Raw genomic sequence first — 23,580 nt, 5'->3', positions numbered from 1 at the left:
ACTCAAAGTACAACAAACAGCAGTGTGATGTTAAACTATTTTTCCTTGCGAGAGGTACAAATAAACCCAGTGAAGGATAAAAACACAGAACTAAGCTGTTGAGCCTCATGGGAGACCTGCAGTGATTTGATTTGATTAAGTGCAATCATGAAAGTCCCAACTCACCCAAGGTCTACTCCTGACCAGTCCTCCATGGATAAAACACAACATGTATTAAATATAAATGGCTTTGTCTGGGAGAAAAATAAAAGATTATTTGTGCTCACGTCTGTGTCTGGACACTGTTGTGTTGTGTTTCAACATGAATGATTATAAGAGTCAGATCAAAACCAGTTGGGTATTCCAAAATAAAGGGGCTGATTAAAGATACATGCATTTGTATTGAGCTTGAGAAGCGCAGTTCAAAATTATTGCAGCTCATATAATCTGTATACACACTCTGGTGCCCCTGAAATCTTCAGCTTAATCAAAATCTATATATATATATATCCATATAAAAAAAATATGTTAATCTTCTATCGCCTAGAGTTATGTTGTATAGGGCTTATGTTCTTATAGTTGAGACACTATAAGAAAGAGTGAATAAGCTTTATTCTGTAATATGTGCCAACAGAATAACCAGAGGATTGAGAGTAAATGTTCCCCAATTGACTGCATTTAAAAGCAGGCTTATAAGAGCTAGATAGTGTAACAACGATGCATAATGTGATTAAAGAAAAATGTATTAAGTCATAAATAACTGGTTGGTAATGTGACACAGTGCTTAAACATAATGTAGGCTGACAACTTGTTACATTTAAAACAATAAACAATGGTATTCAAACATTACAAACAATTATTGTTTTAATGTTAGTAGTCAACCGGCAGAGTGTGATGATATCTATAAAATATATATGTTTTAGGACCCTATTCACCTTCAGTGTCTCACCTTAAAACAGCTTCACTCAGGTAGTCTCTCACCAACTTTTTCCCTCCAGTGAAACTGCTCCTCGGCCAGCAGACACTTGGCAGAAAGGTGTGAAAGTGTGTAACTGTGCAGAATTGGATGTGAGGCGCAGCACTACTTAGACAAAGAGCACACAGTCAGCAAACTCCTCCCCAGAGTTCAGGGAAACACACCTGAGTGACCTGACCGTCTTTAAAGTCACATAACAATATATTAATATGAAGGATAACTTTACCAGCCCAAGGTCACTGCAACTATTTTCTTCCAAAGTTACATTTAGATTGTATTGTGTGTGTGTGTGGGGGTGGGGTGTTTTTTTGTTGCTTTTTGTTATAATGTATGTATGCTGCCACTGGATGTCAGAATTTCCTTTGGGATCAATAAAGTATATCTATCTATATATGTCTACAGCAATTTAATCAGCATAACAAGCGGTTCATATCAATTCTGAGCTATCTAATTAGACGGTGACCTTTTAAATGCTTTTTGCTATGTTGTGTTTTTCACATCGCTGTGTCATTGAGAGGTTCAGGGAGAGAAAACTTTGCAGACACTGCACTTCTCTCGCTCTGATCCAGACAGTGAGCCAGGAGTTGTAAATGCCATCACATTAACAATGGCCCCCAGGGTATAGTCAGTCCCCCTGCATCTCTATGCAGCATGTTTGTTAAACACTGTTTGCTCTCATCACTGCTGTTGTTGTGTGGTCCTGTCTAGTCTCTGGTGTCATATCCTGGCTGGTTTTCATAGCGCGATAGCCCACAGTATCACTTGAATTGCTTTGCCTCAACCCAAATAATTAAGTCTTCCTCTACTAATTCACAAGCAAGGCAAAAACCTGCTTAGTGCTTGAGTTTTTCCGCTCAGTTCGGTGGCACGTTCGTATCTGCAACACTTTGATTAATTTGGCTTTCGTGGCCTTTGAGACACCTGGAATATTCTGTGTGACACACCCTGTTTAAACAATGGTTTGACATTTTCTGATGTATGATCTTATTCCAAAAAATTTACGACCTTTCCCTATAACATTTTAATGTGTTTGTGTGTGTGGGTGGGTGGTGTGTTTTATACAGTAGCTATGTCATAATAATTTTTCAACCCAGACTCATTCAAATGCATACAGTACTTGAAATCAAAAAGTAATATATGCAACTTTTAAACGTACAAAATATCAACATCCACTTGTCGTTCTCTTCAGAACATCAACATGAGAGGTGTGCCGGAGATATCTGTTATGAGAATGCAAATGCAGTCGAAGAAACTATGCTTTGTTTTGTTTACATATCCATACAAGCGTATTAATTTAACTGAAGTTTCAAAATAACGTTATACAGTAGCTGGAAAGGGAAGAACATTTAAAGTGGTCATAATCTGATCATTTGTATTATTAATACATTAGGGCTGTCAAATTTCTTGGAGTGACGACAGATCATTTTTACCGATCTCTGCAGCAGATCCATGCAGCAAAGTAACCTTTCAGTGAAGCACAGTACTGTATATTAAATAAATGACATTTCTTGTATTTACGTATTTTGATGTCCACTTGTCAACTTGCACTCACTGATACACTGAGCTTTGATCTATTGTTTGTGTGCTATTTGGCTACTTCCTTTCCATGGACTGTTGAGAGCCATTCATTGCCTTCAGAAAACATCATCTGTTGACCATGCAGCCATTCCGCTGATATATTCCATTCTAATGGGAATGACAGATTGACTGTTTTGCTCGCTAAAGCCCTTTTATAAAGCTATATAGATTGCAGAGCAGGGGCCTCGGCCAAAAACCACAACTCTCCCCAATAAATCCAAGGGGCCGACAGGGTGTCTATTTAGTCATAAATATGCATGGTGGACTCAATTACTCAGTGTGTTCTACGCGTGGCTGTCCTAGCCATAGTTTAATGTGAAGCCCCTTTCAGAAAACAACAAGCGTGTTATTTATTTGACTCAGGTGAAGGAATTCCAAGGCGCAAGTGTAATCGTCACCGGTTTTGGAGTGATTTGTTTTCACGTGGTCTAGGGTTGGTAATGGCGCGTGCCATTTTGTTGATTGAAAACAATCAATTTATACTTTGTAGGACAACAACAGGAAAGTGGCACTTTACCACCATCAATCTAGCAAATTCATTGCATGTTGTTCTTTTCTTTCCCATCCCCCCACCCCCCTCACTTATTGCGTTGATTAAGGAAAGCCCTGGTATAGAAATCCCCAAGAGTGCGAGCCCCTCGATAGAACAGATGTGTCCTAATATACAGTACAGCATACTGTACTTCCAGTAATTATGACCAATATATCAGATGTAGCAAAGATGGAAGATGCTAGGGTTTGTCTGAGAACATGTCTTTGATGGTGAACAAGGGCATGGAGTTGTATTTTGAACTTTTTAATCATAAGCAGCTATGCAAAGTGAATCCCAATGCACACCAAGGCGTCCTCTTTTCTAAGTACACTCAACAAAAATATAAACACAACACTTTTGTTTTTGCTCCCATTTTTCATGAGATGGACTTAAAGATCTAAAATTCATTCCAGATACACAATTGTACCATTTCTCTCAAACATTGTTCACAAATCTGTCTAAATGTGTGATAGTGAGCACTTCTGCTTTGCTGAGATAATCCATCCCACCTCACAGGTGTGCCACATCAAGATGCTGATCTGACATCATGATTAGTGCACAGGTGTGCCTTAGACTGTCCACAATAAAAGGCCACTCTGAAATGTGCATTTTTTTTGCTTTATTGGGGGTCTGGGGACTCAGTACCAGTCAGTATCTGGTGTGACCACCATTTGCCTCATGCAGTGCAACACATCTTCTTCGCATAGAGTTTATCAGATTGTCAATTGTGGCCTGTGGAATGTTGGTCCACTCCTCTTCAATGGCTGTGCGAAGTTGCTGGAGACGGCTTATGGTGGAGAAATGAACATTCAATGCACGAGCAACATATCTGGTTGACATTCCTGCTGTCAGCATGCCAATTGCACGCTCCCTCAATGCTTGTGGCATCTGTGGCATTTTGCTGTGAGACAAAACTGCACATTTCAGGGTGGCCTTTTATTGTGGACAGTCTAAGGCACACCTATGCACTAATCATGATGTCAGATCAGCATCTTGATGTGGCACACCTGTGAGGTGGGATGGATTATCTCAGCAAAGCAGAAGTGCTCACTATCACACATTTAGACATATTTGTGAACAATGTTTGAGAGAAATGGTACAATTGTGTATCTGGAATGAATTTTAGATCTTTAAGTCCATCTCATGAAAAATGGGAGCAAAAACAAAAGTGTTGCGTTTATATTTTTGTTGAGTGTAGTTAAACATGTATCTGGTTTTAAATAAGTGTTTTTTAGATATCATCAGTCATTCAAAGGCACTTTTAAATAATTAAATGCAGGCAAAACGTAAGTATTCATAATTTTATCTCTGAACTCTTAAAGACAGTCAAAATGCTGTTGCATCTTCTACTATTCAGTGACATTTTACATCATGGAGCCCATGCTAAAATCCTGGTGAGAATGGAGACAGACTGCTTATTAGGCCTGCTTGATTAGGGATGCTAAAACCAAACTGAAATACTGTCTTCCAGTTATACTGCGGGCTCTGCCTCAAATTACGGATTAATTGAACTTTTGCACAATCGTACCCTTGCAAACTATTTCCCAGGTCAAAGTTCACTGGCGTGGCGGAAGGCACTGAAGCTTAAAGAAATCGTTAGCACGGCTCCTCTCATAATAATCCTCTCAGGCTGGTGGCTCTTTGCAGATGTGAGGTCAATTACAGATATGCTTATTTGCATGGAGGTGCATGGTGTGGAGGGTGGTGTGCAATTTCAACCCTCAGGACCAAATAAATCAGTTCAATCTGCCAACTGTAGTATATACTTTGAAAGATGTATTCTGGCAAAAATGCATAATCTTGTTCATGACATGGCAAGATTTCAAGGTATGATCAAATACAAAACTATTCAAAGTAAATAATCACCAGTTGATTTATGGTATCCAGGGGTTGTTCCAATTAAGAGGAATCTGTGTTAAAAAAGAATGCAGACCCACTGCGCCAAGAGCGCCCCTGACCAATTTAAAATTGGAAAATTAAAGGTTTCAATTTTCAGTTAATTGGATTAATGTATAAGATATTTGAGTATTTCTATCTAATTGTCTGTTTGGATATAGAAATGAAAAATTGAAAAATAGAAAATTGCAAAGTTTCTATTTGTGTTTTTGTGTTGGATTGTCTGAGAGGATCTAAGCGTCTGACTCAGATTACGTGTGATTGGCTGTTGGAGGCTGCTTGTCCCGCCCGATAGAAGTTTCATCTGTTTGGCTGGCGGGCTGCTACATCAGGGTCATCGCTGGTAAACAACGAAACCTAAAATGTTCTTGGTTGTACATTACAATAGGTGAGTGGCTTATTCCTCTAAATGCACGTTTGATAGAGATGCCAACTCAGGAGAAAGACCGTGTTTATCTAAAGAATGACCGGGAATAACACAGTAATAATGCTGTGCTGAGAGTGACCCACATTAAGTTGTGACTGGATAACCAAATCACTGAGCCGATTGATGTTAAAACACTCACTCCAAATTAGGGGAAGCGCAGATTGGTGAGATAACTTTTGGTTTCTGACAATAAGCAATTACACATTTCACATTAGCCATAAATTGAGAAAGGTTCGAGAAAAAAAGCAGTGCCTAAAGCCTTGTTTCCACTGAGAGGTGCGGTTCGTTTTGGTATTGCACTGCATGCATTTATTTGCGTTTTCACTGTCAAAAGTTGGCAAGGGTACCAAAATAAGACAACCATGCCATAGGCTATTTTTTTATTTGTTTTGCTGATCCTTTCACTCTGACCCAAAACCTGTATATACTCTGACCACGGCCATTGCTATCAACCATTAACCCCACCTACCAAGCCAGATCTAGGTTAACCATGCCCGGACTGAACTGTGCTGCTCAGTGGAAACAAGGCATAATCTGTTCTAACGCCAGAACATTTATGGATTGTAGAACATTGCTTTTTTGTATCTACAAGGACTTCATGCCATGTCTCTATGTGACATAGAAATGTCACTCACAGCTTCCAAAGAATCCCTTGCCTGAAGCATGATTGAGGTGAAGAAGAGCCTGATCAGTCTATTCAAATAAAGAAGTTGCATCTTCAGAAGCAACGTCCCCCTCCGCACCCCCCATTTTCATGAATAAGTCATCTAAAGCACAACCACTGAGGTAAACAAATCAGCAGATGAGCTCCAACTGCAATAAGTTGAAATGTAACAGATTGTTTTCATTTCTGCTCTACTGACTCCTGATAGAAGGCGGCTAGGAGAATGTGCTTTGCTTTCCCTGTGAAGGTCGCGGGGCGCTTTGAACATCCAGCACAGTGGTCTGAAAATGAGATTCATTAATAATTATCCTTTGCCTCACTCCGAGGGGTGTGCTGGTAATGTTCCTGAGCAGCAAACATTAATATTTCAGCCCCCGGTGGGAAAGCTTTTTAAAGCAGTCACTCATTTGGCACTTTCCCATGGCTTAGGATGGATCATGTTCTCCTTCTTAACCTGGCCTTTCAAACACTTGAGACCCCACCGATCCTCTATATGGCTAATGTTGATATGAGGGCTCAAGCAGGAAGCAGGAAACCACCGTAAAAGTCCCAAATATTGTACTTCTCCCACCACTCTGCCTGTATTATTTTAAAGGAAAAGAATAGAACAAAGCTGGTGAATAGAAACTAATGGCTTATCTCTGCTAGAATAAAACCTATTGAATAAATAGCAGCTGACTTCAGTTTCTGCTCTAAATATTAGAAGCCTATGTTGTTAGTCATCACCACCGTGCAATGGAAGAGTCACTTCACCACCCAACAGGACATTGAAGGGGGGGACGGGGGGGATTCTAGGAAGACAGAACCCATCTGAGAAGAGGCTGAATGCTGCTGTTTAGAGCTGGCTTTGTCTAAGAAATATGCACATTTCCTAAACGGTATGAATGAAGTCACTGTCTAGTGAAAGGCCTCCTTCAATAGACACACGATAATCCCTCCTACTTCCTCTGTTGTTCACTGATAACTACAATTTCAACAAGCCACAACAGTTGCACCATTGCCCTTCAAGGTATATTGCAGGAGAAACATCAGTTTATGGCTTTTATATTTGCATTGAGTGAATTAAGGTGAGACAATGCAGACAAACACATCCTTCCTTTAAGCACTGATCAATTTTGAGATTTTTTGGGATATTTTGCATCACTAACATGTCTTCTTTCATGATAGTATGAAATGTCAAATGTACAAGCTGGTGTTATTTTTACTAAACCATGTCTCTTGGCATCTATTTCTCCTATACAACCACCTTTTATGGCCATTATCTCAACATCAGTTGTTTTCAATGATCTGAACCAGGAAATCTTAACTTCTAACAGCACTAACGTCTTTAGAAGTTGAGATTTTTCAACTAAACTTCCCATAATCATTCTCAGTACAATTATGAAGGTTTTTTACAAAACCATTTGTTCATATGTTGCTAATTGTCTAATTTATTTTTTAAAGAGATGCAAATGTATACATATTTAGTTGGTTCTTACCAAATAAGCATATCTCATATCAAACATTTCTGAAATGATTGTAATACAAAAAAGTAATTGTTTAAAGTTTTGTGATGATATCTATAAGTTAAAAATGTAACCGAATTCAACTGCAGTAGTCTCGCCTTAAGTAGAATGCACGGAATGCAAGGATGGAGGACCTGGCCCCGAAACAGCCATTTGATACTGGGGCTGTGTGGAGCATAAACTGCTCTAAGATAAAGTCAAGTGTGAGGGGAATAAATAAGAGCCACTGTTTTTCTAACAAACAGTCTCTAAAGAAGAAGAAGTGTTTTGAAGTGCTGGACGGAGAAGAGTTTTTCCTTACAGGACATTCACACACTGCACTGCCAGATTGACTGTCAAGGTCACTGTATGTCATGATGGCTCTTGTTGGAGATGACAATATTACTCACCTCCATTCACTCATCCACGTTTGGGGTGATCCCTCACCGCCATCTTCAAAATGGATGATCCAATTACTGCTTTTTCAGAATGCCATGAAAAATACAGAGCAGCGCTGTGCGGTTTTCGGGGCTCAGAGACACCACCTGAAAATTCAATTCACGAATTTCGGAAATGGAAACCTGAATAACCGCTGGTCTATTTGTTTTGTTTATTGTTTTGCTTAGGACAAGGATTTGGCTTTGATTCAGGCTTCCGGTCTGTCTGTTTCTCACAAAGTCATGGGTGGACGGATTTGACAATTAAAGGCAGGCTGAAGACACAGACATGCCACAAATAATGTGTTGTTGAAAGATACTGAACTCAGATGTTGAACCCCTCTCCATGAGCCCCACAGCTAAACTGATTGCTGCTGACCCCCAGTCCCCCCCAGCCCCCCCCCCCCGATATCTGCTCTCTGCTGTGACGGAATACCAATATAAAATCTGTTACTGGGGGGAAACGTATTTGTCTGCAGTAACTTTTGAATGGAACACAGGGAATATAAAAGAGCCATTTACTTAATCCCCCCTCCCCCCCCCCCCCTTTAACTTCCTTCCTTTGCTTGTTCACATAGAATCCTTAAAACACAAGTTTTCTTTTATTCTACATTTATTGGACCCTTTTTTGTCTGGTGTTCAAAATGTTTTGGCTCTGGACATGAACTTGCCTAGCTGTGTGTTCCTGGGTCTTGTTGGTGTTAATGCTCTGAAGCTTTTAGTGGACTGAGCAGTAGTCCTGGGAGCCGGTTCAGGGGGAGGAGGAACAATGTTGTAAAAACAAGTTGTGAAAAGAGACTTTATGAGTCAGTGCTCAGTGGTTCACTGGGATGACTGAGATAATACTGTATGAAGCAGTGGCTTTGAAAGCAGGTCATACAAGAGCCGAGGCAAGTTTACAAGGTTAGACTTTACAGGGTAGCCTCCGAAAAAAGGGTTGCTCCATGATTTGGTGAAATCATGTCCCTTGTGTTTACACTGATCGGTCGTGTTGTCACGATACTTTAACTTTCCAAATTTTGGACACCACTTTTTTCAATGTAGCCATACACACAGAACCACACACAAACACACACTGACTACCGCATGACTGGCACAGACCTTTGTTTTCAGTCTGAATCAAAACCACTTTCCCAGTCCACACTACCAGACCAAGTCTGCGGAACGTAAGCCCCAAACCCCACGCCCTGAACATACTTGCTGCATTGCGCATCCGCGGGCGTACAAAAAAAGTAAAATCATCTTGCACTTGGCTGCAATACATTGGGGGAAACCCTGTAAAAGTGTTTCCCTGAAAAGCAACAGACTTTTCAAACATGCGTTTCAAGCATGCAATATGTATGTGATATAAAGACCTGCCGTTGGAAAGGCTTACAATCATGCTCTCTATTGTAATGCATGAGTGAAGCCCAAGGCCACATTTCTTGCCCTCACTTTTTGTAAACATGAACATTTCCCCCTGACTGCTAACGCTTACCACCTTGTTTCAGATTCATAGTCCACCTGGTCTACATACAAATCAGACAACTCTGGCCTGCATATTGCCTTCTGCAACAAGCTCGAAAATCCATTTCTGCTATTGGCAGGACATCGATTCCCTCTGAATGGATGGTGAGTCCAGGCAGGGACAGGAGATGATGCGCTGTGTTACCGCGATAGATACACACACACACACACACACATACACACACATACACACACACGTACACATATGCACGCACACCACACAACATAGGACACACACCACACACGCATGCACGCAATCACGCACGCATGCACACACACACACACACACACACACCATATAACTGCTTGATAAGTGTCTGTAAGCCATGTGGCCCCTGTCCATTGCAGAAGCATTAATACCATGCAATATGTCGGCTTAATGCCGTATGCCATGAGGAGAGGCAACACTTATCATCTTTAACGTCCCTGGCATGGCTGGGGAGGATAGCTCCAAAAGGAAGGTTGGGTGTAATCGCATTTCACTTTAAGAACGTCATTTAAAGGGTTGTTTCACCCACATTATGAAAAACATATTTTCTCTCCAATCACAAGTGGAAGACTAGTGATGCAGATAGTTTGCCTTGTGTAGCGGTGTTAAAATATTCTTATTTTTTTTTAATTAACAGCAAATTTACACACACCAATAAGATAAAGGACCAGCCTTGATGCAGATATTTTTGTGAAAACAAAAGTCAACTAGTCAGTGCTATATGGTGGGCTAGCAACTATCAGCCTGTTTGGATAGTTTAGGTCTCTTTTTCTGAATAAGCATGTAAGCGCATTTGATTCAGGGAGAGTTTCCACATACTACTGCCTGCGTTGGCCTTTCATTCCTTGGCACTTTCTGATAATGTGGACGTAATTCCTGAGGATACTGGGCTGGGGGCTGCAGGTAAACTCAATAATTTGACTTGGTAAGTCATTAGCTGGAACTCTTCTGCTGGCATTAACCTTCATGTAGATAGGCGGAGCACCAAGGACAGCTCCCTAATCATTAAAAAGCACAGGTTCAGGACCCTGGAGAGTGCCACCTTGTGCAGTCCTGATGCAGTCGCAGACATTCCTGCTCCTGAGCTGATTTTAATGGAAATTAATTTTTTTTGTGTCCATTTTGGGTTTGCTATGGGTAAATTGACCCTTTTAACACAGAACAAAAATATGTTTCATTCTTCTTAGGGATAGTTCAGTATTTTTGAATTAGGGTTGTATGATACTTACAATGAGGAAGTCTGTAAAGGCCAGGACACATCGGTTATGGTGAAGGCGGTCAGTCACTATAGGAAGTTTAGGGGAGAAGTCGCTGTAGCAGTAGTCAGCCTGGTACTGTTGCAGAGGGGGCGAGCAGGAAAACCTTTTTATCCACATACCACATAAATATCAGTTCAATTGTACGCTCACTTTTCATTGCTTCAGTTTGCCGCCGGATTATTATTTTTGCAGTTTTTATACAAGCGTAGTTTGGCCATTGTATTACTATTAAAACTCCAATAGCCCTGAGTCAAACAGCTGATCTACAGACTGATAAGCAGCGCTGCACCGGCGCAAGTTGGCGTAGTAATACATGGCTGAACTATGTTTGAAAAATAGGGCAAAAACTAACGGCTGTCTGGCGGCGAACTAAAGCAGTGAAAATATCCTACATTTAGCATACAATTGAACAATGTTAATTTTTGTTATGTGCCCCCCAACGGCCATGGGGGTACTAGGGCCTGAGCCTTGAAGGCTCAGTTGGGGGCACAAAACACCATTGAGCAAACATTTCCTTCATTTGTTTCGAAAAGGGTTTTAACAGCCAAGGTGTATTGTACAATCCTTTACTCTTTGAAAACCTAATTAATTGTAGTCCTATTTTTACTTCGTGGTATTAATGAATCACCTCTGCAGGGCCGATCTGCCCAGTTCCATCCCCTCATGACGGCATCCTCTCCGCTGTGAACTAGAAGGCAGACAGTTGTTGTTGGGAGTCGTCTGTGACCATTTGTATTTCCCTTTGTGAGTGTTCATCAGCCATTACTATAACCTCCAGTCATTAGACATGGCCCGTATCAAAAAAATCAACTACCATTCTTGTAGCTATACATTCCTTTTTTTCCCCTTTTTTTCCCTTTTATTTAGTGAGATAAGACATAGCACACAAGAAACAAGACAACACTTCGGGTGACACAATAGGGAATGGCAGCAGTGAGTGAGTGGGAAAAAAGAAACACAATAGAAACATATTGGGAATTGTGTGTGTGTGTGTGTGTGTGTGTGTGTGTGTGTGTGTGTGTGTGTGTGTGTGTGTGTGTGTGTGTGTGTGTGTGTGTGTGTGTGTGTGTGTGTGTGTGTGTGTGTGTGTGTGTGCGTGCGTGTGTGTGTGTGTGTGCGTGTGTGCATGCGTGACATGTAAAGCAACTATGAAGAAGTAATAAAGTGCAGAGAATAACAAAGGTATAGTTAAGTGAGAAGATAATTGAATATGGTGATAACTGATTGGAAAGTTAGAATTCAATTGAAGCCATGGATACATGTTGGCCCAACATACGGGTAATACAGTTAAACTTGATCTCTCTCTTTCTTTTTTTTTCCTTTTTTGTTGTTGCAATGCATTCACATATTCATGATTCAGTCCAAACTTCCTTCAGCTTGCCCTCAGTTGGTCTGCTACATAGACAATAGATAGCAAAGCCATTATATCATCCTGGAGGAATGCAAGATCGCTTTCAGAATGCAGGTGTGTGTGACATATCTAATCAAAGATGTAGCCAACATCTATATTTTAAGTTTTTTAAAGAGATTCCGATGTACTTCTAATTAGTAAGATATTGCCAAATTTGCATATTTATTCAAACAATTCTGAAAAACTGTGTAATCCATAAAAAAAATGGGGGGTTTTCAAGGTGCAGTGTTTAGAGCCCTCGCACATCGAGGCTCAGTACTCAGAAGCAGCAGATCCGGGTTCGAATCCGGCCCATGGTCATACTCTGCATGTCATTCGCCTCTCTGCCTCATTTCACCTCTGTCTCTCCAAAATGTCCAATACAGCATATGAATGCACAAAAAAACTATTGGTTTAATGTCAATTAACTACTGACACAGTTGCATGACGATAGCTTATTATCTATACGACTCTACCTTATTCACCTGCAGTGTCTCGCCTTGATTTGCCAGATGATGTGATTTACTTTCCCTGAAGGGGATACAAATCAGAAGAAATACTTCCAGGAATAGCTTCTCACTAAAATGTGGCTATGAGGAGGAATAAAAAGAGCAGCGGGGATATCACGACTAGACATATAACTGACTGCGTTAATTATAGCCGACCATATGGTGAGAAAATAACAAAATATGGAGAAAGACAGACAGTTCAACACATTTGCTCCATCTTTCAGTCTAGGATCGTCAGCTCCTCCCCCATGCAATGCGTGCGCGGGGCTTCATTTGATCAAATCTCTCAACTTGGAACCACTTTAGACTCAGCCCGCCGCCGCACTTTTTTACAACACTGCATTTGGGCAACGCACCAACTTGCGCAGCAGTTCATCTGTTACCGCCGCGCCACACCATTTCAGCAACCCGAAAAGGTTGATAGGAGTGAGGGGAAAAGAAAAAGGACTTCTTGCATCATCCACCACCTGCATCCTTCTCCGCCTGCCCGACAGCAATGGAGAGGGAGCTCGTGTTTTGCCCAAAGTGGCACGGTGCGCGGCTTTGGTTTTGGTTCTGTACGATGATCTGTTTCTTTCACGCCGCCAAAGCTGATATAACTTGCAGGTCGTGCCAGCCTGGATATAATAACAAGAGGTTCGTTCGGGAATTACTGCTGAAATTCGACGTGACGAGTGTATCCGCGAGAGGATTAGATGGAGAAGTTTTTGGACACGGAGACGGCAGCGCGGCAGGGAAAAAACTCGGCGGGGCTGCGAGTGCTGAAACTCGGCTGGTGTTCCGTTGCGCAGTGGGGGACGCTCGATGCGCTCCGGACCGGCCGGAATACGCAGTGCCAAGACTGGAGAGGAATACAGACAACCTGGATGAAATGAGTGAGAGAGTGTCTGCAAACTTGAAAGTTTCTCATCCCACACTAATGAGTGGTCAGAACAAGACCGACAATGTCGCTGGTTTTGCCGCTTCCAAACGCTCCACCAAGCGCAACAGACGGAGCAGTGATAAGAACAAAGTCAGATCCACCGGTCCGGCCCGGAGTGGATACACGGCAGAGGGAGCGAGCTCGGCGGTGGCTGGACGCAGGGTGACGCGCTCTGAACCGGAGCGGAGAGCTGGTGGTCCGAGCCGGCACGAGGAGCTTAAACTCAACAGTTCAACGTTCGCCTTAACGGGGGATTCATCTCACAACCAGGCTATGGTGCACTGGTCCGGCCACAACAGCAGTGTAAGTCATTTTTTATTGCCACTTTTTAAAGCATTAATACGGCCGTATGCCATATGCCAATCCGCAGAGGAGAGGGAAATGGGTTGTGTTGCCATCAGGTGGGCACACGCTGCCCTCAACAGTGAAACCAAATCTGTATGATACGTCGTATGCGAGACATGTGAGTGTGTGTGTGTGTGTGTGTGTGTGTGTGTGTGTGTGTGTGTGTGGGCGCGCGCGCGCTGGTACATGTTTGTGAGCGTGGGAAAGGTAGAAAGAGAGTCCAAAATAATTTAATGTTCTCCTCAAAGTTAGGAGATGGAACTGCTGATCTGTCCTCTCAACATGTAACATCAACAGAGACTGAAATACTTGGGTTCCAGCAGTAGGCAATATTAGGATTTTTTTTTACATACACATTAATAGTGAAGTCAGTGGTCTTATTATCTCCTTTCCACTATGGCATTTTTAACAACACAATTTGATTGCATATTAAAATGAGTGCATACAATGCCCTTCTGGTCTGTATCTAAGTTGTAAAGAAAGACAATTAACTCCAGTAGAGGAGGGAGAAAGAGTGATTGAGAGAGTGTGAGTGATATAAATAGAGAGAGAGGGAAAGAGTGATATAGAGAGAGAGCTTAATCTGAGAAGCTCTTTCAGCTGTATTGATGTCTGGTTAAAAGCGGTTCATGTTTAGTGGGGAGCATCTCAGACCAGAGGGCAGGATTGACAAGTATTAGCGCTGTACTGTGTGGGAGAGGTTAAGCATTTTCACATCTCATCCTTCCCTTCCACGGGCCTGAAGTGCCTGTAAACTTCCCTTCTTTGACTCTTAGCTTGTTGGATTAGATCCTTTCATGTTATGGCAGGGATGAGAAGGTCAAGGTTTGGACAGTGTGTGTGGGCATTAACAAGGGGCTCCAGACTCCAGAGATGAGTTCAGTTATTTTTGCTCTCTTTTGAAGTACACATATCCTAATCAGGTATATAGCCAGCAGGGGTGACTGGTTGCCAGACCGCAATATTTATTTTGTTACTTGCCTTTGCATATGAAAAACCATGTGGCTATCTAAAGAAAACACTATGTGCAAAAAGCTGATATTAAAATGTATCGAGGGATTCACATCTTTTAGCAAGAATTTGAAACTCCATCTTTGAGAGAAAGTTTGTAAGACTTTTCAATCAACCAAAGAAAAGAAGGTTTTGTAGAAGAAATGTTGTCATGATCCTCAAAATGTGAAATTATGAAAATGTATTTACTATTAACTTTTTAAAGGCTGCGACTATTCTAATGATTACTTACAGTATTCTTTTTTATGAATTCAACTGCTGATGGTTTTTTTCAATACACAAATTGTTTCAGCTTTGAAGTATTGCCTCAGTCTCAATACGGAAATCTTTTTCTATTTTATCTTGCGCTGACATGTACTGTAGATATTCAAAATGTACGCAGCAGCCCCTTAATGGCATATGAAGCACAAGGTTCTATTATTAATGAGGCTCCAACCGTACAAAAAGAGAATATTTCCCTTATTGGGTGTGGATTTCCCCACATGGACTTCTTATTTCCACATCATTTGGCAGATCTCATTATCCCAGGTTGATGACGATGTCAAACTGATTTCAGCTCTCACTCGGCTTCTTCAGTTTGGAGCTCCTGGAAACTTATTAAAATGTGCTCCACTTTCCGTGAATCGCAATTATTTCAATAAAAAAATAAATAAAAAAAACCTTTAATTTTGTAGAAATATCCGAGTACCTGAGCAAAAGCCTGTCTCTTTGGGTCATTACTGTGCATTGTACCTCTTGCCTCTATTCACTGTAGCTGACAGTGCCGCTGGATGTGTCTTTCTGCACGCAGCAATATATCTTATTATTTTTCTAGCTGCCTTCCAATACACATTTTGTTCATTCTTTAAAGACAACAAAGTCTGGATGTTGGAGAAAGAAGGAGGAGGGAAAGAAGCTTGCTCTTTTGGTGAATCTGACAATGAATCAGAGATTATAAAAACGTGCTTTATGTTGTTATCCTAAATGCCCAAAGCCTTAAAAAAATGCAATTCAGATGCCCTCATTCGTTGCGAGGAACTGATATCTCCCCATGTCTGTTTCTTTATTCTTCAGAGGCAAAACATATAATTAGTGTGGACTGATCAAAGGCAATAACAACGTATGAAATCATCTATTTAGCACCAGCAAACTCTGCCGCTCTCGGAAACAAAGCGAGTGTTCCTCCTAAAACTTGGCTTTTCCAAGAGTCGATATCTTGACTATAGTTCCAAAAACGGTGCAGCTGCTCTTGTGTTCCACCCACAGCGTTCACAGCCCTGTCCGGAACAAAACCAATTACAGTCAAACACATATCACACACTCCCATGCCTTTCCACTTCTCTTCTGACTCAATTTCCATCCTGTGCCTCAGGTGTCTCAATGGGTCTGACAGACTAAAAGGGACATTACGGTGGAGGCAACGGGGGAAAGAAAGCTTATTTCTTCAAATTTGCATAGTTATTATTTGCTACCCCTACCTCTGCCAATGTGTGTACATCAGGTGTGGTGAAAACAAATCGATTCATGTAAACAATTCCTATCTCCTGCAATTTTGATTCATAATTTGCGAGAAATTGATTAAAAAAAGGCTTGATATCACATGCATTACAAGCTTAAAATTAAAATTGGCATACAGTACAATGAAGATAGATAAGACATGGACTTTAATTTGCCATCATTTGACACAACGCCTCTTAGATCCTGACATTTTTCTTTGAACTGAATCGAGAAGTGAATCGGGAATCGTTTTTAATGGAGAATCAAATTTGAATTTCTATTGTTACCCCACAAATTGGTTTCAAATCGTGGGATTCCAAAAGATCCACAGCCCTAGTTTGTGCCCTCCGACAAAAATAGTCTTGTACTATTTAGCAGCCTTGTTTGATTTTGTGTGATTTGAATGGATGCTTCCTATGAAACTATTTTGCCCCTGTTCTTTTAGCTGACGCAAACAAATCACTTGAAGCTCGCAATAATAGAGTTTCCCCATTAAATATGTATTGTTGCTATGCGCAGGCACAGACGTCCTCTGTCTCTACAATCGGAGCTGCTGTATAAATAAACAGATGAGTCAACAACATGCCACAGAGCAAAAGAGGGAAAAGGATACACATAATGGCTTCGCTGCCTTTTAAATGTTTAACCTTTAAGGCATCGCAAAGCTTGTCTTTTAATACCATCCCACATTACTGGAAGCCTGTGTGTCAGATTGAATTGGAGGTTCTAATTATGACTCATAAAACATTGGCAACAAAAGTCTTATATGCCTGAGAAGGCAAATACAGGGAAACGCACGTTATGAGTGTAAATACACACACACACACACACACACACACACACACACACACACACACACACACACACACACACAGTCGTGTTTTTTATCACTTACGAGGACATATAGAGTTACAATACCTGGAGACTTGCCCCAACCATAACCACTACATGCCTGACCCTTACCCTAACCTTACCCTTAACCTAAGTCTACCCTCACCGATACCATGGATCCCACAAAGGCTTAACATTAAAACCGGTCCTACTAATACCTGATGTTTTTTTTGGCACAGGCAGCAATGAGATTCTTAAGAAAAGGTTAGAGGCAAAGAGCAGTCTCACCGTTGGGCCTATGGCATAGCCATCTCAGATGGATGTTTGACATGCACTGGGACAGTATTATTTACATTATTAAAATGTCATGCATTGAGTACTTTGCTCTGTCACTCACATAGATTTAGGCTGACATATTGGCTCATATGTCAGCCTTGTCTAACACGTTTGCTCTTGAGCTGCTTGATGCTTTCAGAGACATAGGACATGATGTCAAATATAAGCAAACAAAGATATATATTACTAAATTAAACCCTAATGAGACAGCGGTTGTGTTTCAGTTTGGTTTGCTCAGACACACAATGTATTAAATGATTTTGTCAACACTTAATGAGTTGTCGATCATGTGATACTCCTAAAGCATTGTGAAAATATCACTTACATATGTATGCCGTCTCAGTTGACAGTCTCACTCTACCTCGCTAGGTGTTGAGGCAATATACGGTGTGTATGTGTTCTCATATCCATGGCAACACCCAATGTAGTGCCCACCCCAGATTAATTTAACTAAAGTCACGTACGTTCTGTGCAGTGGTATTCCGTTTACACCGTCAAGGCTTCATAATTTGCTAATTTTCACACATTTGGAGGCTGTCAACGCCCTGTGGAGTTGTAGGACGAGCTGTAAATTTAACACATTTACAACCTGCTCATCCACGATGACAGAAATCAAAGCAGTGATTAAAAAAACCGACATATACTTAATGGACAAGTTTTGTGCAGCAGGAAAAAGTTGTAAGGTTAAAAGGACAGTGTAATTCACCCACTGCAATACAGTAGTACTGTGCTATCTGATAGTTTGATGTTTTATAACACATTTGCAGACAATGCCTATACGTTTGTAAAACAAATGCATGCCTGTGCTTAACAGCTACATACAGTTACAACATTAGCTTCATGGCTGTAGGGATATCATTGTCAGCCTCCCAATGGTGAACCACTTTGGTCAAGAAGACTTAATACTATTTATTTAATTACCAAATAATACCAACTATTAAAATTGATTGCCATGCAATTCTGTACTATAAGGATACCATTTTAGTGAAAGGCCTGAACAGCCATTTTATTGATTTACATGGAATATGTTGCACACATTGACATTCATATTTCCCTTAGAATTTATTTGCACTTGCTCAGGGAAAGTGCAAATTCAACTCTTCACTCTTCAAGGCACACCATGATCAGGTCAACATTTCCAATTGTTTCCATAAACAGTTTTTGAATTGTTTTTTTTTCACAAGCAAAAGCAATGCCCTTCCTATCAACCTCGGATGGACTTTGTGCTAATTAACAAATGTTAATACATGCTAAAATAGTTGTTACTTATCATGTTAAGCACTGATCATCTAGTGACACTTGTAGTCACTGAATCAACTGAAAAAAACAAGATACTTTTTGTGCCTTACAGAGTAAAGATGACAATTTTTTCTTTTTTAGTTGTTGAGAGGACATAACAATAGTTATTAGAGCCTGTCCTGTTCACCCTTTACTTTCTAAGTACAAAAATAAATCAGTAAGTTAGGTGTTTTCAATGTGAAAATTTGAATGAAAACATTCTATTTGCACTGCAGTTCAGATACACGGTAGATTATGCTTTAAAAATATATATTATATAGCAAATTTGATTATGTTTTTTACATTTTCTTCTCACTTTCTACTGCTACTACTTTTCTGAGCTGGTTGTTGTTGCCAAAGGCCCTTGTCTACTGTGAGTTAGTTTAGTTTTGATATATGATGATAGAATTATTCAATACTAAGAATGACATTCCGTGAGAAAATGTTTTCTATACTAATTGCAAGCTCTGTAAATGAAAACAAATCCGCCACCCTTGAAACAGCAAAGTGCACCTAAATATGTGTCCATGTTTCTTTCTGCCTCTTCTCTCCCTCCACTTTGTTCGTATGCACATTGTCTCGCACACACACACACACACACACACACACACACACACACACACACACACACACACACACACACACACACACACACACACACACACACACACACACACACACACACACACACACACACACACACTCATCCTGTTGTAACGCAGCAATTACAACTCAAGCTTCCAAATCGGTTTGTGAACATCCAGTTGCAAGAAAAAAGAAAAGAGGAGTGTAATCTGTGTGCTGTCAGACCGGTCACATGCTGTTGAGAGGAGAGAATTAAAAGAAAGAAAAACAGGAGAAACACATTGAATATACGAACACAGCCGAAGCCACTGTGTGGGCTAAGCGATCCCTGGGGTACCGTGCCTGGGAGTGATCAGGCAGGAGGACGCTGTCACGCTCCGATGAGCAGCCATCAGCCTGGATAGGCCCACAAACACACTAGGTTTAGTCCTCCCCTCTCTCTTTTCTAGAAGAAAAAGAACAAAATCCCACGTGAAAAGCTCAAAAATATGAAGTTATTATTTTCCTTTTATTTAGATGCTGTAAAACCCCTGTCTCTTGTCAGTAAGGTTGCAAAAGGCAGGTAAGCGGTGTGCCATGTGGTTGAGGAATAGCGTATATATTCTCAATTATACCTGAAATCTTTAGATTATGCTAACATATATATATATATATTTCCCCAATCATATTTAAAATCACTGTTCCCATAAAATCCTGTTAAATCCCATTTCCAACTTTGAAAATTCCAAGAATTTTGCAACCCTACTCGTAAGTGACTTGGTGAGTTGGTGTAGGCAGACCATTGACCAAACATATACAGTGTTGGTAATATGTCGGGGCACTCTCAGCCCAAGTCTGTGAGGCCTCAGGAACACACACTTTATTTCAGTAAGTGCCCTTAGGTGCTGCTGAGAGTAAACCGCTCCTACTGCTTCCACCTCTCTGTTGCTCCCTCTTAAGTCCTTTTTCAATCATGCAATGAAAACACTTTCATCTTGTTGTTTTTTCAAAGCCCACTCAATGTGTTGCCCCGTCAATGTACGGAAAGTGGAGAGTACTGTACACACTGAAGTTCATTCACTCACAGTGTGGACATCATTAAAGGAGGCTGGTGGTGTGTCACTGCAGGTGAATAGGGTTTACATTCTAACATATAGATGAAACTCATGAAATGTTGCCAGTTAAGCAATAAAAAAAAAGTTTAGTTAATAAGTGCTTTTGAAATTGAGGTTAGTATTGATGTTGAGATATTGGCTGTTATGGTTGTATATGAGACCTAATACAGTCGCAAACAAGTGAAGTCAAATAAGTACAAGAAATTTACATTTTGGACCTTTTTTTATTTTAGCCTACGCAAATGAAAGAAGGCATGTTATGGAAGCACAATAGAAGAAAAAAATCAAAAAAATTGACCAGTGCTTGAAAAATAATGTATAATTTTAAATGAACCCTCCTGCTTAGTTTTTTTTTTATATATATTTTTTAAACATAATTGTTCTCAGATTGGGTATCCATTTAAGCAGTAAAAGCTTCTGTGTTATTGTCTAACTCACTCATAGCATTCATTATTCTGCTTTTAGAAGGGATAGGGGCAACAACATCATTTTACCCAACCAGAATCCAGCATCAAATATATATATATCTGAACCCATTATGGCCTAGCTTTGGACATTTTCTCTGTAGTTAAAGTCATAAATGACTTAAAAGCTCAATGATTCAATTGAGATCTGTAATCACATTTTCTTGTCTGAGAAGGCAGAAACACTATAGTATTTTCTGGTAATATTGTATATTCTTAGTTTGTTGCATTGTTGGAGATGGACTGAGAATGAAGGATTTCTTTGTGTTTTTCATTGAGTGGGTGTTCAAGTGTAGTCCACAGACCAGTCATTGTTCGTAGAGCTAAACCATCTATGCTATACTTCACATGATTAGAGGCAGGGAGTTTCAGTATGCATTAGAGTTTGAAAGTAGAATAACATACAGTATTATGCAAACATCACTAAAGGAGAAAAAGGATGCTAAAAAAAAACCTGCAGTCACATCACCATGTTTTTTTCTAAATGCACACAAAAAGTGATGGAAAATAGTTCTTGATTAGGCATGCCTGTCGGATAGTTGATTTAAAATAGTAGGATGCTAAGAATGTGTGAAAGGTGTTGGTGGAGGGCGTCTCACATTCTGTTCCACTGTTGGCAGGGAGACGATCACACTGCAGAATGCTAACAATCAGATGAAGGTACCAAGTCTTTGAATTCCTGCTACTTGGAGCTGCTGACACAAACCTATGCTACATGTAAGAGCCAGGCTTGCTTGCTGTTTCACCCTGTCTCTACTCTGTATGCTACACTAAGCTAATCACCTTTGTGCTCCGGCTCCGTACTTAAAGCACAAACGTGATAGTGGTATTAATATTTTCATGTCCCGACAAAAAACAATAGTATTTATTCAAAAGTTACATAGTGTTCAAATTTTTAGGTGAAAAATTGTAATTTGGGGTTTCTAGTAGAAACTGTTTTTATGGTGCATTGTTAAAAAAGGAAAAAAAAGAGAAGTTAATTGCATATTTATGTCTGTTCGTCTGTCTGTGTGTAAGTTAGATACAATGTCATACACGTCTATGCTATAGCATTGTAGTGTCTCTACCAAGTTCAGTGCACTTCTGTTCTGTGCTGCGGCTCTATTGCCCTGTGGTGTGATTGGCATGTTGATGTGTATGATGGTGATGGTGGTGATGGCTTTGGGAGAGAGGAGCTCTGCACTACTATTAGGAGAGAATGACAGAAAAAGCTTGAGAACCACGCGATCTAATCTGATGTGATGTATTAAGACCAACCAGATCGTACACAGTGTTACAACCTGGCTCAACGGTTTTCAACAATAAAGGGGAGGCCACACAGTCTTATATAAACATAATAGCTTTAATAAAGAATAAGGTGAACAACCAATATAAATGAAACAAAAGAGCAGGCTGCAGGTCAGGCAAGAGCAGGGTCAATCTGGCAGGGCTGCTTTATAGGCTTCTGAGTCAAGCCTGCTCAGATGAGCTGCATCCCGTTAGCTCCCTGCAAAACAGAGCACACCAGAAGAACAACACCTCAAGGCAACCCTGTGGCCGTCACAACAGCAACTTGTGTTTTTAGCTCTCTTTTTACATATTCAGGGAACTAGATTGTGGAATGTCGCCATATCACAATATACATTGTATCGCAATGTATCGTGATAGGTATTGTATCATAAAGACCTTACACAGTCCTAGACATTTGTGACAGTTACGGTAGCAAAAACCTAATCGTATACGCTCACACAGTGTTTAGAAGCCAGGACTCAAAATACTTTGGAAGTATCTGAAACCTTCAGATTTACCCGATGGAGTTCATGGAGATGGAGCCGATACACACTCGGACTGCAGATTTTTTCCGTCAGGGGGATTGGCACAGGGATTCAATTTCTGTTTCATGGCTGTTTATATTATTATCTGCTTCCTTTTGAAACCTCTTTCCCCTCTCGGTAACAACTCAGATTGACAAGGATGATTCTCACAGATATATCAAGGCAGTCAGAGGTCTCCCTTCGAGAAGGCACCAGAGTCCCATCTCAGCCCCCTGATCAGGTTCAGAATTGCACAGAACACTTTCTGTGCCACAAATGGGAATCCTTGGCAATCTGTAAACCGCGGGAATATAAATGAAACAAAAGAGCAGGCTGCAGGTCAGGCAAGAGCGGGGTCAATCTGGCAGGGCTGCTTTATAGGCTTCTGAGTCAAGCCTGCTCAGGTGAGCTGCATCCCGTTAGCTCCCTGCAAAACAGAGCACACCAGAAGAACAACACCTCAAGGCAACCCTGTGGCCGTCACAACAGCAACTTGTGTTTTTAGCTCTCTTTTTACATATTCAGGGAACTAGATTGTGGAATGTCGCCATATCACAATATACATTGTATCGCAATGTATCGTGATAGGTATTGTATCATAAAGACCTTGCCAATACACAGTCCTAGACATTTGTGACAGTTACGGTAGCAAAAACCTAATCGTATACGCTCACACAGTGTTTAGAAGCCAGGACTCAAAATACTTTGGAAGTATCTGAAACCTTCAGATTTACCCGATGGAGTTCATGGAGATGGAGCCGATACACACTCGGACTGCAGATTTTTTCCGTCAGGGGGATTGGCACAGGGATTCAATTT

General features: G+C 40.7%; 1 protein-coding gene across 1 annotated transcript in view; it reads left to right on the top strand.

Annotated features, from left to right (window-relative positions):
- Positions 1 to 13,188: 13,188 nt before the first annotated feature.
- Positions 13,189 to 23,580, top strand: part of sorcs1 (sortilin-related VPS10 domain containing receptor 1) — a gene marked incomplete at both ends in the record, with an annotated part of 176,761 nt that continues 166,369 nt past the window's right edge. Inside the window, one exon of the mRNA XM_080028890.1 lies at positions 13,189 to 13,851. Coding sequence (XP_079885016.1) covers positions 13,189 to 13,851 — 663 coding nt within the window. The remainder of the gene's footprint in view (positions 13,852 to 23,580) is intronic.

The sequence above is a fragment of the Ammodytes marinus genome, assembly GCF_949987685.1.
Source record: "Ammodytes marinus genome assembly, chromosome: 6".
NCBI lineage: Eukaryota > Metazoa > Chordata > Actinopteri > Uranoscopiformes > Ammodytidae > Ammodytes > Ammodytes marinus.
The sequence above is the reverse complement of the archived record's forward strand: the minus strand, read 5'-3'. Positions and strand labels throughout refer to the sequence as shown.